A 16,255-nucleotide genomic window follows, 5' to 3' on the forward strand; every position below is an offset into this window, starting at 1 on the left:
AAGCTTTTTTTTAATAGCCTCAGTATCAAGGACACTTTTGTGATAATGAAAAAGAAAAGAAAGCAGAATTCATGTGTAAAAGGGAATATGTGCTGTACCACAAATTGAAGAAGATTATAGTACTTGGCATAAGTAATGTCAAAAGAATATATACATGAAATACCACAATCCTTATTTGAAGAATGTCACTTTGCTCCTTGAACAACTCAAGTTTAAGAAGAATTTGTAATTTAAAAAAAAGCACAATTACAGTGGCAATAAGAGCAGATCACCTAATGTCATTTGAAACTACAGTTTCAAGGGAACTGATGATATCTTCTGACCTCTGTATCAGAAATGTACACATGCATAATGCAACAACCCTAGTACATATAAACAAAAATGAATGATTCTGTTTTAAAGGAAGAAAAATAATTTTAGAAAATATAGTGGCACTTTTAATGCAACTTTTTCAGTACACTTATTATTCTCTTATCAGAACTGATTTGTACCAAAGGAGCAATTGTGGGATATGCATTTGTCACAAAGTGTTGAACAGTCAGGGCGACTGGGTCATACATCCATAAGAGTATTGAGGTGAATGAGATAATAAAGTCCAACCAGTATATGGCCACAAAGAAAACTACCAGCAGCAAGATAGTCTGGGTGGCCCTTCTTTCAGGGGATGCTCTCAGGTAGTTGATGCTATGAAGATGCTTGCATTGCCTCTGATGTCTGTACAAGATAATCACCATGTATGCACTTGCAGCCAGCATGACTCCTACAAGACATATATCCCTGGACATTGTTACTGTTAAAATTAATCCCCTGATGATGTAGTTCATTGGGATAAGTGAGCATGATTTAGTGACCTTCATCTGGTGGTTTTCACTCACATTGGTAAAATGAACAACATAGAAGATCCACCTACTACTGAATGATAAATTGAAAGACCAAAGATAGAAAAAAGCATGGATGATGTGCGTTTTTACTTTATGCTTAAATTTTGCCAGGAAAGAGGTACTGGGACTGATAGTGACAGCCTGACACACACTCAGGAGGCAGGTGATACAGACAGAGAGGCCCCTCATCACTCTGTGTGTGTAAAATATTGTCTTACATTTGAAGTCATTTCCAAGTTTTAGTAACTCTAACACATTTGAAAGCAAAGTTTCTACTCCAGTGAGGATCATCATTATGTGAATGAAGGTCAGTTGACAGAAGATCAGGTCCATGGGTTTAGGTCTGTGATCTATGACTATGAAAGTATAGAAAAAAAGGAGAAATATATTTGCAAGGAGTCCAAATCCAGCTTGGATATAAAGGACATTCTCTAATGAAGACATAAGTGGAGAGTATATTCACCTGAAGAGCCGAGCAGAACTCTATTTCATGTATCTGGACAAAACAGTGATTATGTGAAATGTGTTATCCATTGGAGAGTGTGTCTATATCATCATTTTATTTTCTCTACTAATTCTTCATTAACTTGTATCTTCAACTTCTGATATTCCAGAATGTACATCACAGCCTATATATATATATATATATATATATATATATATATATATATATATATATATATATGTTTCTATGTATCATCCATTTATCTCTTGGGTATAAAATATTATGCACCTTTGTCTAATGCCTTAGAAATTCAATTCAATTGTATTGATTTCAGTTGTCTCATTGTATAGTTAACACCTAAAACAGTAGTGATGAGAACAGAATATTAATCACATCCATCTACCTGAACAGAATGTATGTTGGTTTGAAAATAAATTTGCAAAAGCAATCCTAAATATCAGGCAATACTGTCTCATATTATGTAATTTTAATATGCTCTGTGCATGTTTTCACTTATAATTCTTATGATATCACAGAAATAATTCATGATTGTCTTACCATTTTAATCACCAAAAGATCTATCTCAATTAATCTTTTTAATTTTTTTTCTCCATAAAATTTTATATCCTCAGAATCTAGAATTTAGGGCATCGGAGGATCAGTAGTGTACAGTCCACACCATATTACTTATGTAACTATTATTGTTATGAATGATCCTAGATGGATTCCAGTTACTTCCCATCACATTAAAACCCTTTGTGAATTCTAATTAAGGGTTAAAGACTACTCCCAGCTATCAAGACAAGTGTTGTAGTAATCTTTCCAATCAAATAAGCCAATACAATGAAAAAACAACTCAGTTAATATAAATACAAGTAGTGTGTCTAGACTGGGCAGACCTACCACTACACTACTCTGTTCCAAGCCTAGTGCTTCAGCTCCATTTTCCTTCAACCTCCCTCTCCTCCAGAGAGCTTTCTCCATCCTCTCTACAACTTTCCACCTCCACCTTTCCTTATTCTGCCTTGTCACCAGTTCTAGCCCATTTAAAATTAAAATAGAAAAAAAAAGTTTCTGATGAAGTCACCTGAGTATATGACTTTGCAGCCCTTCTTTGGAAAGTGGAGTTAACATAGAAAAGCAAACAGTTCCAAGACAAACCACAAGATTCAAACACTATTTTTCTTTCCCTTTTGGGGGGACAGGGGTGGGGAAGTAAATCACTATGGTTACTTATGACATTTTCTAGCCATCTATGCTGTTATTTTACCTAACTACCCTCTTCACTATATTTATCTCTCCCACCTTTACCTTAGAACTCACCCATTTAACCATTTTGCTGTGACATTAAGACAAACATTATTTTCCATACACTATGACAAACATGTATTGCAGAAGATGACCACGTGGTGATTGTTTGGGGAATTCCTTTTTAAATTGCTTCCCATACAGTCAAAATCAAGGTCTCGAGTGTTATCATATATCACCAGGATCCAGAAATTTTTACAGTTTCACTCAAAAGTCTTTCTTTTGATGCTTATGTAAGTTACTTGGTTCAGATAATAGGATCAGTTTATGAATGAACTAGTTTAAGTCAGCTCTGTTATAAAGAAATATAAAATCACTACATTGACTCAAAGTCTCATGAGAAAAAGAGTCCCTAATTATAATTTTCAAGTTTACTTTTATATTGAATATATAGAGATGCATGCATGCATGTACAGAAATCCTGCAGAAATTACAGGAAGAGATCATCCAATGAAACTGAAGATGACATGATAAATTACACATTTTATATTTATATGATTTTTCATCCTAAAATGTTTTTAATCTAATAAAGAAAGGAATCAATCTCAATTGTCAGAACCAATTCTCCAATTCCCACCTATATATATATATATATATATATATATATATATATATATATATATATGTGTGTGTGTGTGTGTGTGTGTGTGTGTGTGTGTGTGTGTGTGTGTGTATGGTAGTAACTCAATGATATTCTGTGTGCAAAAATATGCTTTGGGACTGAGGCTTCAATGAAGGAATAGTGGGTAAGAGCACTTTGAGTTATTGCAAAGGCCCGGGCTTAGATTTTTAGCAATGACATGACGATTGATAATCATCTGTGACTCTAGTTTGGGGGAATCTATTCCCTGTGACATTAAATGTTGGTAGTACACATAAATACAAGCAAACAAAACATTAATATATATAAAATAAATGATTATTAAATAAATATATTAAAAACTTAAGAATAATTTTTAACCTCAGCCCTGCTCTCTCAATTGAAAGAACAGTATTCATATGCCAATTTTAAAGTTGCAAATGCACAATTACATATAATTTTGTATTATTCTTATGTATACAATTTATTAATATACCACATGTAATATGAGTAGTCTAAAAAGATGATAAATTAAAAGATTATATTTTGATAGGTCTTTTTTTTGACAAAGCTATGTTCTTCAAATAATCTCTCCCATCCATTGCTTTGTAGATGTTTATCACATAGAGAAAATGATACAACTTCTTTCTCTAAGGTTCACTGAAACTGAGACTGGACCAGAAAAGACCATAGCTATCACAACTACAGAGCTGTTAATATATTCATCCACTAAGAAATTTTACTTTTTTAATTTAAAAAACAGTTGCAGTGCTGGAAGCCTTCACAATAATTTAAATTGTAATATTTAGTTTCAAGTATGTTCATAAACATTCATAAAAATAGAAAAGCACATTTTCTGTATTCACTCTTCTCTCATGAAATATCTAGCCTGCTTCTGGCCATCAAAAATCATAGTACTCAGTCATTAAGAATTAGGACATCCTTAGTTTGTTGACAAATGGATGGAACTACAAAATATCATCCTCAGTGAGGCAATTCAGAAAGACATGCACAGTATGTTCTCAGTGGTATGTGGATATTAGCAAAAAAAAAAAAAGTGCACAACACCTAAGATACACTCAAAAAGATCAACTAACTGAAGGGCCCAAGTGAGGACAGGTCAGTCACACTTGGGAGGGAGAAGAAAGCAGCCACAAGGGGAAAAGGAGGAAGGGACTGGGAGGGAAAGGGACAGGAGGGGTGGAGAGGGGAATTTGATCTGACATTGGGTGGGGGAAAATGATTGAAGCCCTGTGGGCCAGCAGAAAGAATGGAAAAAAGGCAACCTTGGGAGGCAGGAGGTTGAGAGGATCTTCCAGAATGTTCAAAGACTTGGAACTCAAATGGAGGGACCCTGGAAGAAATGCCCTAAAGTAGGGAAAAAGGACTTGTAGAGCCCACCCCCAGAAGGACAGGGCATCATTAAGTAGGGGGGTGGGGTAGCTATTCTACAGTCAAATCTCTGACACATAATTGTTCCTGGATGAAAGAGCTGCAGGGATGGAAATGAAGAACCTGAGGAACAGAAGGCCAGGACAGTCCCAAAGTGGGATCAAGCTCAAGGTGAGGCGCCAAGGCCTGACACTATTACTGAGGCTTTGGAGAGCTCACAATAAGGGACCTATCATGACTGCCCTCTGAAAGACCCAGAAGCAGCTGAAAGAGTCAGATGCAGATATTTGCACCCAACCAATGAACAGAAACTGCTGACTCCTGTGGTTGATTTAGAAAAAAGCTGGAAGAAGCTGAGCAAGAGGGTGACCCTGTAGGAGGACCATGGACCCCGGTGATCTCTCAGACACTGGATCACCAAGCAGGCAGCATACAGCAGCTGATATGAAGCCCCCATGACATATAAAGCAGAGGACTGCCAGGTCTGGGTTTATTCAGAGAAGATGGACCTAATCTTCAAGTGACTGGAGCTTCAGGAAGTTTAGATGTCTGGTAGGGTAGACTGGGGACATCGTGTAGAGGGAGGAGGTATGAGATGTGGAATAGTTGGAGGTTGTACCTGTAGATTTATATTAAGGCAATGCATGATTAAACAGGGAGAGGAAGCGGGATAAAGGAGGGGAAATGGAAGAGGAGGTGTCAGGGGAGAAGGAGGGCAGGACAGAACTGGAACAGGAGGACGACAAGGGAGAGGGATTTCTTAGGAGGAGAATAGAGAGCATAGTGGTAAATCTGCCCAAAATATATTTATACTGTTTCTCATCTTTAAGTATCATAATGCCTGATCTGGAGACCTTTGTAACTTTTTTCTGCTGTTCAATCCAGAACACAGCGATCCTCTCTGATTCTTTATTCCCAGAGAGTGGCCTCTTTGGGTAGCAGCTGGCAGCAATTGCTTGTGTGCTGGTCTCAGGCTACCTCACAGGCAGTTGTGCCCCAGAGACTTCTGTTCCTCCCTGTGATTCCTGATACTTCCCCCTGGCTGTAGCTCTCTGTCAAGGGTTTGGGAGAGGGATCCTCTCTTCAGTTGTCTTGTAGGCCCCCTCAGACCCAGTCAGTTTTCAATCCAACACTGCTCCAGCACAGATCCCTATTTTAGGGGCGGGGACTGGGAGCATTGAACTTTAAACTCAGGTTAGTTGGGTTCTAAACCAAACATTGGGTGCTAATTGTTGCAATATCCTTTTCAACCCAATTGCCAATTTGTTGCATTTTCTTCTTGAACCCAAATAAACCCATTCAATGAAAACACAACTCAGTAATTAGGAAAGCAAGCTGCAGTCTATTTTGGGCAGATTTAACTCTACACTTTCTATTCCCCTCCTAAAAAATCCCTTTCACTTGCTGTCCTCCTGTTCTAGTTCCTTCCTCTCCTCCTTCTCCCCTGACTCCTACTCTTTTGTTTCCTCTCTCTTTTCCCCCCTCCTCTCCCTGTATAATCATGTATATCCTAAACATAAATCTACATGTACCAGGAGGAGAATAAAATCTGGAGTGTTAAAAAGAATAAATGATAATAAAGAGTAGAAAAGCCATCACTATTAAATTGACACAAAATGAAAAACATAGCAGTGTGCAGACAACTTCCTCAAGAGATGTGCAACAAAAGACCAAGAACTGCTTTCTACTTAAGTCTACATTTTTAAAGAAAGATCAGTTTACCTCCTCATTCTCACAGTATTTGATTTTATAACAGCATTGTTTTATGAACTTATGGTTATCTTTGTATTATGTTTGTGAATAATACAGGGAACAACGATTATGGTAAGTCAACATAGCACTTTCATTTTAAACTTTACCACATCTAGTGCATCATGACCTAAAAGCTGTGTGACTGCTCAGAGAGAACACAAAGTGAGTGTGTGCCTTTCAGGTGACAAGTGAAATTGTTGGCTGATGTACTGTCCACTGTCTGCAGCAAAAATAAGTCTTCAGAAATCTTAGCAGATAAATACCTTAGGTACCCAAGCTAGTTCCATGGTTTTTTTTTTTGAAATAATGCCATAAGAAATAAATGCTGATCACTTATTACAACAGTATTATTTCATATATATCACCTGATAATCTTAAATAACTAAATATAATGAATTGTACATGGGAAATTGAGTTCGCTGCAGGCATAAGAGTAAGCACTCACACACTGACTAGAATATTACAGTCTCAAATTTATGAGCCATTTTCCCTGAGATGAACCAACAGAAGCACAGGTGTCACTGTAGAAACTTTGTAGAACTAGTCGTACTAAGAACTTCATCACATATTGCATGGCATAATTTTTAGAAAGATATGAAAATATTAACTGGATGTGTGTGTGCATTTTTGTGTGCTCATGCACATGTGCATGTGTGAAATTATGGGACTACTGAAACTAAGAGTATAGCAATGACATAATGTGGGCCAGGACTGCTAACATGAATATTCTTACATCAACTGATTGAAAAACTGAAAAAATATGTTTGTGAAATAATATAAAGTGTAAAGGAAACAGAATATGTGCCTTCTGTTTCTGACTGACTTGATCAAATGCATCAGCTCTGCCTAGTTTACTGGTGTAGACATGTAATATGAATTACAGAAAAGAAACAAGAAAATCTATAATTGTAAACACACACTCCAGAATTATCAATTGTTTTTTTAGTATTGGTACTATATGGCTAATGACATATGACATTAACCAGCAGTAATCTGTTACATATTTGAAACCATCAATTTCATAATTATGCATTATCTGTTCTACAGTTCAATATTGTTCTAGAGATAGAGATAGAGAGGTGTGTGTGTGTGTGTTTGTGTGTGTGTGTGTGTGTGTGTGTGTGTGTGTGTGTGTGTACTGTGGAATAATAGAGAGGGAGATAGAAACATGTGCAATTGTATAACAGCAGCTGTATTTTATTATTATTGTAGGAAACCTTGGGGTATTTGACTTTATCATTGCTGATGAAGAGTTTACTCCAAATTATAGCAGAAGCAATGTTAAAAACTTTATTTTTGAAAAATTAAAATATTGAAACTGAATTAATTTTTATTGAAACACTCCATTATCTACTGAAACGCATACAGCTCATCTGTTTTTAAGGTTAACTTTACATGGATTTAATAAATAAGTGACATTCATTTCCAGAGACTTTTGAAATACACAGAAAAGAGTCACTTTATTAGAAATCTTTATAAAGAATAAACAAATCTCAAAAATTTTAAAAGAAATTATTATATAAAGTTAAAAATATCTTTTAATTTCTTAGGCCTGGAGTAGAAAGTTTCTTAAGTATTACCAAGTATATGAAACTTCTCAAACTAGAAAATTGCTGTTAAAAAGTAAAATAGTTTATATTTCTTATATATTACTAGCTTTAGTTTCATGGTATCATATACATTCGGTTAGTTATATTGGTAAAGAAGTAAAAGGAGAAAATACAAGGTAGAGTTTAAATGCAACTTAATACTACAAACATATTCCTGCCCACCAATAAATACGGGTTCGTTTTCACCCTCTAAGGTATTTCAATATTTTGTTAATTGAATTGAAAAACTAACACAGTTGCAATTGGAATTCGTAGCATCCACATTCTGATATTCATAGAGTACATTTTCAGTGCACATACATCTGGAGTAACTTTTTAAATGTACATTCATTGTAAAAATGATAACTTTTATGACTTTATTTTTACATGTTTATTCAAAATACAATACCCACTGATGAACTTCACTGTTTACCTTTCCTGTTTCTCTCTCAATCATTCTGCTTGTCATTTACCTTCTTTAATACCACCTTCTACTGTCACATTTATAATCAGAGATTTCATTAAGCTCATTTATAAATGGTTTACAACTTATACCTCCAAACCTACATTCGTCTTTTGAACACTTAATATTCATTATGGCTCAAAAGGAATATTCTAAGCAGCACTTCTCAAATCCTTCAAAACAGCATCTCCTGCTTCCATCTATCACCTTCTTCTATCACCTCTCACTATAATGAAGAGAAAAAGAAACACTCACCAGGCTTGGCCTTTGATAAACATCCTAGCAGAATGAGGTCCTAGGAAGTAGTTATAAGGAAGAAATGTCATCATCTTCACTCCCTCTAGTCCCATAATTATCATGACATCTGAAGAAGGCAGTTCTTATCTTGAAGTTATTACAAAGTGGTACCACCAAATAAAAAAGTGAACTTTGCTAATTCCAGAAAAACAGTTGTGTGGGAACAGGTGAGCTCTAGGTTTCCCATGTGTGAGCTAATCAAACTGGGCCATATGTGTCTGTGTAGATTAACTGATCCCACTCCTTGTGAACCCAACAAATAAAAAATAATGCCATTTCACTTTTAAGAAATAGAAAATATTTAGATTACCCAAGGTATCTTTCCTGCTTCCTCCAGACTTATTTGATAGTGGCTCAGTGTCTTCCTTGAAACTAGGAGTTCTTGTGATAAAATTAGAAATATGTCACCTCCTCAAAACACACTTAGGAAAAGTAATCTGCTTTATATAGCACACAAAATGACTACTGGATACTGTGTGTTATCAGGAGAAACTATGCTGTTTCACTGAAATGTAGCTCAGTGAAACAGTGCATTCTTAGAACGTTTTGTATATGAGAGAAACCATGACATGAATCAAACCTTCACTTTATAGGCACACGTGAGGGAAAATAATCCCAAAGCAATGGCAAACACAAGAGGTACTATAAAATTGTAAAAGAAACTAGGCCAAAGAAACATGCATATCCTACAAGAAGCACAGGACAAACACAGAAAAGAAATGAGCATAATGGAAAATGTCCATGAATCTTATAGATAAAGGACTAAATATACAGAACTAAGAAGTGAATTTAAAGCTAAGAGAAAATTTGTAAGTTACAAATAAAGAATACCCTTAGGGAGGGAAAATGAACTCCTTTAACTACAGCAAAATGTGGGAATAGGAACTACTGACTTCTCAAGGAAAAGTTTCCAAGCCAGAAGAGCCTACTGCAATGCGTCTCTAGTGGTAAATGGAAGCCAAACTAAGGTAAAATGTTGAGTAAAATTACTGCCATGGTTAAGGAAGAACAATTTTCCAGAACATAGTCAGCTAAAACAAATTTTATACTCAACAAACTAATTGAAAGGCAACGTGGGAAGCATTATTTTGGAATGAAGGGAGGAAGGAGCATAACAAAGATATGTGGAAAAATATGAAGCCACAGTTACTGGAACACAAAGTACCACTAAGAACACAACACCAAAAATCAACATCATGAGAACCTTAATTCACAAATGCATTAATAACCTTTTTAATATGTTTCAATGGTCTCAATTCTCCACGAAAAAGTCATAAACTGGCTGAACGAATCAAGAATCAATTTCAATTCATCTACTGCCTCTCAGAAACCCATTTTGGGAATTACCTTAGAGTAAAATGACAGTCACAAATACTCCAATGGAACCAGGAAGAAATCAGATGTCACCCTAACATTTTACAAATCATGCCTCAAACTAAAACAAATCCAAATGGGAAAAAACGGAACATTTCCCTCTAATCAAGGGATTTTTTGACCAAGAATAGATTGCCACATGCCCCAGCTTGTGGGGTCTTCAACATAGACCTGAGGAAGGACAGACACAAATGTTAACAAGACACACAAAGAAGGAGAGCAAGTCTAAAGTGCTGATCAAGCTCTAGGTTTTTATGCGCCAATACCATTTCTTTTAATGAAAAATAAGAAGTATATGGGGAGGGTGACTTCCCAGGTGCAACAGAATATTCTGCTAAGCACGATCTGTTGCTTGGGTGACTGTTCCACTCAGCTAGCTACAAGAACACAATGAGAGCATCTTATTTCTGGGAAAAGACCTCTACCATGGGAAACAAAAAACTAGGCCTATATCTATGTGAAATGGCATTACTCAGGCTGAGAGAATTTCTTAATTCTGTTGGCTCCCAGAAGCCATCCTAAACAAATAAGTATAAGGGGCACAGATTTCATATAAAAAATTTACAAATGGATTAAAAGATAGATTAACCTAAGTTTATTGACACTAGGTAATTTCAATAACCAGCAGATGTGGGTCTAGGCCTAGGAACTTTTGGAACCAGGAATTAGAATATTTGCCTGTTTTTCTGGAACATGAGCTCTTGCAAAATCTTGAACCCACTCTCTCTCTCTACCTTTCTCTTTTTCTTCCTTTCTTCTTTTCTCCCACTCTCCCTCTCTCCCTTTTGCCTTTCTCCCTTTCTCCTTCTCTTTCTCCATCTCTTATTTTTTATCTTATTCCCTCCATTTCTTCATCTCTCCTTCTCTTACTTTCTTCCTCCCTCCCTCTGTTCCTTTTTTCCTCCCCCTTCCATCTACCTTTTCTCCCTCTCCACATCTCTCCCTTTCCATGTTCTCTCTTTCCCTCTTTTTCTCTGTCAGTCTTGTTCTGTATCTCTGTTGCAGTAAATCTCCAACCCCAATAAACCTGTGCAAAGAACACACTCCTCAGTTATAAACTGCACACATAGACTGAGTAGATATACAGCTACAATACACTATTCCCCAGCTATGAGATCCCTTGCAACATGAGGCTCCTCCATGCACATGGTTCTGCTCCATCCACCTTCCACCTCCTCTTAGTCCTTCTTCCTCTCTCCTCCATCTCCTTTTATCCACCCACTCCTTCCTCTTAAACCCCCTTTATTACTCCCAGTCACACTTTTTTCTTCCACTTTTCAATCACAGGCTTTTAGTCTTTATTTGACCCGTTAAAATGGGGAGAAGGGCAGATGCTTGTGAGGATGCAGAGAAAGAGGAACACTCCTCCACTGTTGGTTGGGTTGTAAGCTGGTACAATCACTCTGGAAATCAGTCTGGTGGTTCCTCAGAAAATTGGACATAGTACTAGCTGAGGACCCAGCTATACCACTCATGAGAATATACCCAAAGGACACCCTAACATCTAACAAGGACACATGCACAGCCATGTTCATAGCAGCCTTATTTATAATAGCCAAAAGCTGGAGAGAACCTAGATGTCCTTCAACAGAGGAATAGATACAGAAATTGTGATACATATACACAATGGAGTACTACTTCGCTATTAAAACAATGAGTTCATGAAATTCCCAGGTAAATGAATGGAACTTGAAGTTATCAACCTGAGTGAGGTCACCCAACAACAAAATAACGCTCATGGTATATACTCAGTTATAAGCAGATACTATCCCAAAAAGCTTAGAATATCCAAGAAGTCATCCTCAGAACTTAAGAAGCTCAAAGGGAAGAAATGCCAGAAGGTAGATGCCTCAGTCTTTTTTAGAAAAAAGAACAAATCATTCATGGGAGGAAATAAGAGACAAACAGAGGATCAGCAAGTGGAGAAAAGATCATCCAGAGACTGCCTCACCTGAGGATTCACCCCATATGCAGCCACTAACCCCAAGATATGAATGCCTCCTCAGAGGCTCTGCTAGAGCCATACTGATACAGAGAAGGATGCTTGCAGCTAACCATCAAACTAAACACAAGGACCCCAATGAAGGAGCTGAAGAAAAAAAGTGAAGGAGCTGAAAGCATCTGAAACCCCATGGAAAGAACAAAATTATTAACTATCCAAATGCACCAGAGCTCACTGGGACTAAAACACGAATCAATAAATTCACGCGAAAAGACCTATGGTCCCAGGCACATAAGCAGCAGAGAAAAGCATTTTCTAAAATCAATGGGAGGAGAGGACTTTGGTCCAGTGGAAGCTCATTTACCCAGTGTAGGGGAATGCCAAGATGCTGAGGTGGGAGACAGTGTTTGAGAGAGGGAGCCCCTTCATGGAGGCAATGGTGCAGGGGTAATGGAATTGTGGGAAAAGAGATAACATCTGAAATATAATTATGGATATTTCCCAATAAAAATTTTGGAGAAAAAGAAATGTAAATAAATATCTGATAAAAATTTAGGCAAATAGGTTATATGACAAAAAAATAAGATTAGTTAGAAAAATTCTTATTTTTATATAACAGTACAGTAACGAAAACATAGAAACAGAAAATTCTAACCAATAGGTATAATATGTTTGAGTGAAGACTGATACCCTAATAAGATGAACATTGATTTTTAAAAATAGTTCAGGAACAGATAGTTTTAGTGCTGAATTCTACCAGATTTTCAAAGAAAAGCTGAAACCAATACTCCTCAAACTTTTCCAGAAAATAGAAATAGAAGAAACACTAAGTAATTCATTCTATAAACCCACAGTTACAGTGATACCTAAACCACCAAAAGACCCAACAAAGAAAGAGAACTTCAGAACAATTTCATTTATGATGTTGATGTAAAAATAGCTAATAAATTTCTCACGAACTGAATCCAAGAACACATTGAAATCATCATTTACCATGCTTGTCCCAGAGATATAGGGATGGTTCAATATGTAGAAATCCTTCAACAAAATGTACTATATAAACAAACTCAAAGGAAACAATCATATTATTATCTCATTAGATGTTTAAAAAAGAAGTCTTTTACAATATGCATCACCCCTTTCTGTTAAAAGTCTTAGAGAGATCAGGAATTCAAGGCACTTGATAAAATATAATAAAAACAATATACAACAAAGCAATACACAATACCAGATTAAACATAGAGAAACTTGAAGCAATCTCACTAAAATTAGGAAAAAGACAATGCTGCCCACTCTTCCCCTATTAACTGAATATAGTACTTAAATTTTTTGCTAGAGCAATTACACAACAAAAGGATGTCAAGTGGATAGAAACTGAAAATAGAAGTTCCAGTTGTCAATATTTGCAGATGATATGATAGCATACATAAGCAACCCCAAAGATTTCAATGAAGAACTCCTACACCTGATTAAAATATCTTCTGGATGTAAAATTAACTCAAATAAATCAGTGACCCGTTATAACAAAAGGATAAGTGGGCTGAGAAAAAATGGGAAACAACAACTTTCACAATAGTCACAAATAATAAAACTGATTTAGTGTAACTTTAACTAAGCATGTGAAGGAACTGTATGACAAGAATTTCAAGTCTTTAAAGAAAAAAAAAATTACGAGACCTCAGAAGTTGAAAAGGTTTCTCATGCTCATTAATCAGTAAGATTAAGATATTAAAAAGGGTCATCTTACCAAAAGCAGTCTACTGATTCAAGGCAATTGCCATTAAAAATTCCAACTCAATTCTTCACAGTGATAGAAAAAGCAATCTCAAAATCATCTGAAATAACAAAAAGCCCAGGGTAGTAAAAACAATTCTAAAGGATAAGTGAACGGTTCAGGGAATCTATGTTTCTGATCTCAAGCTGTACTACAGAGCAATAGTGATAAAAAAAATCTGCATGGTATTAGTACAGTAACAGACAGGTATACCAAAGAGATAGAACTGAAGGTCCAAAAATGAACCCACATACCTATGGGCACTTGTTCTTGGAAAATGAAGCCAAAACCACACAGCTAAAAGAAAGACAGCATTTGCAAGAGTGTGCTGGTCCTACTGGCATCCTATATGTAAAAGAATGCAAATTTATCTATTTTTGTTTCCTTGTACAAAGCTCAAGCCCAAGTGGATCAAGAACCACCACATAAAATGAGATATGCTGAATATAATTGAAGAAAAAGTTGGATAGATCTTGAACAGACTGCCACAGGGGAAAATTTCCTGAACAGAAGACCAATGGCTTAGGCTCTAAGATCAACCACTGATACATGGGACCTCAAAAAACTACAAAGCTTCTGTAAAGCAAAAAACACTGCCAATAGTATAAATCATCAATCTAATGACTGGGTAAGGATCTTCACCAACTCTACATTAGACTGAGGCCTAATTCCAAAGTTTATAAAACAACAACCATAAAAAAAAAACAAAAAACAAAAAAGAAAACAAAACAAAAACAACAACAACAACAACAACAAAAAACTCGACACATACAACCCAAATAGCCTCAATTATAAATGAGGTACAGACTGTGTGAGGTTCAACAAAAAAAATATATATTTCAATTAAAATAGAAATGTATCACATACCCCTTTTCTCCCTAGAGCCCCTTCTAGTCTCTCTCCTATCCTCTCAAATTAATAGCTTCTTTTCCTATATTTTGTTACATATATACATATGTGTATATATATGTACCCACAAATACTCAATTACAACCTTAAAAATGTATTCATATACTTTTTGTGCAAAAATACTGAAAATTTGTACATTTATCTTTGTTTTTTTAAAATAAAGTAGAAAAAAATAAAGTATAGATCTAAACAGAATTTTCAACAGAGAAACCTTGATGGCTGAGGAGCACTTAAATAATGTTCAAAGTCCTTAGTTATAATGAAAATGCAAATAAAAACAATGATGAAATTTCACCTTCCATTGGTCAGAACAGATAAAATCAAAATCTCAAGTGATAACACCTGCTGGCTCTTATGTGGAGCAAAGGGATCATCCCTCCACTGCTGGTGGAATTGCATACTGATACAACCACTTTGAAAATCTATTTGGTGGCTTTTCAGAAGATTGGAAAAAATCCTAACTCAAGACATAGATATCCCTGAGCATATACCTAATTGATACTCCAACATCCTACAAAGACACTTGTTCAATTATATTCATACTAGCTTAATTCATAAAAGGCATAACTGGAAACAAACTAGATGTGCCTCAACTGAAGAATGGATAAAGAATATGTGATACACGTAAACAATGGGATATTATTTAGCTATAATAAACAAGAGTATAAGTGGAGAGCATATTCATCTTAAGAACATCGTAGAGGCACATTTCTCGTTCTTGAAAAAAAATATCCAGAGAACACATGAAACTTGTGAGTCACTGGATAGCATGACTATATCCATATTCTATTTTCCATACTAATTCTTGAGTAACCTGTCTAACTTTGGTTTTCCAGGGTATACATCATGATCTACATGTCTAGATTCTCTCTGAGTATTGCCCATGTATATAGAATATTATAGATAATAAATGCATTCATAGTCACATGTTCACATAATAAATATTTTGTCTGATTTACCCGAGTCTAATGACTGAGGAATACAATACAATTGACATAATTTTTCTCATATTATACTTAACATTTAAAACAGTGTGATGAGCACAGAATATTAATTACAGCTGTAAAACTGAAGAAATCATATATTGTGCAAATCACAAAAGAGATTTTAAAAAAATCAGGTGACTCTGTCTTATGTTCCATACTTTTACTATGTTTGGCTTTTGTAACTATTCTCCTTTTGGCTCAAAATTCTAATGGAATCACCATTTTAATTCATGATAATCTTCTTACTTTAATCAGCAAGAACCCTATCTCAATTTATCTTTTCTAATGTTTCCTTTTTCCATAAAATAGTACATCTGCAGAATTTAGAATGAAGATACACATACAGTGGGGGAGCATCAGTACTTTCTACTCTACTAAATGTATAACCATTCTGGGTACAAGTGGCTATAAATGTCTAGTTCACTTTCCATTTCACTTAGTCCTGTTGCAAACTCTGTTTCAGTATTAAAGAACTACCTTCCAGATATCAAGAGAAACACCCCCTTTCTTTTCTTTTTATTTAGGAGGGAAGTAAATCATTAACAGTATAATTAATTATGGCT

The 16,255-nt window shown here is 35.7% G+C and overlaps 1 protein-coding gene across 1 annotated transcript; it reads right to left on the reverse strand.

Moving 5' to 3' along the window:
* Positions 1–437: 437 nt before the first annotated feature.
* On the reverse strand, positions 438–1,325 carry LOC308432573 (vomeronasal type-1 receptor 100-like; the record flags this gene model as incomplete). Its single annotated transcript, XM_080932365.1, has 1 exon — positions 438–1,325. The coding sequence occupies one exon, from the start codon at positions 1,323–1,325 to the stop codon at positions 438–440; it is 888 nt and encodes a 295-aa protein (XP_080788491.1).
* Positions 1,326–16,255: the final 14,930 nt, after the last annotated feature.

This window comes from Micromys minutus (genome assembly GCF_963924665.1).
Source record: "Micromys minutus genome assembly, chromosome: 18".
NCBI lineage: Eukaryota > Metazoa > Chordata > Mammalia > Rodentia > Muridae > Micromys > Micromys minutus.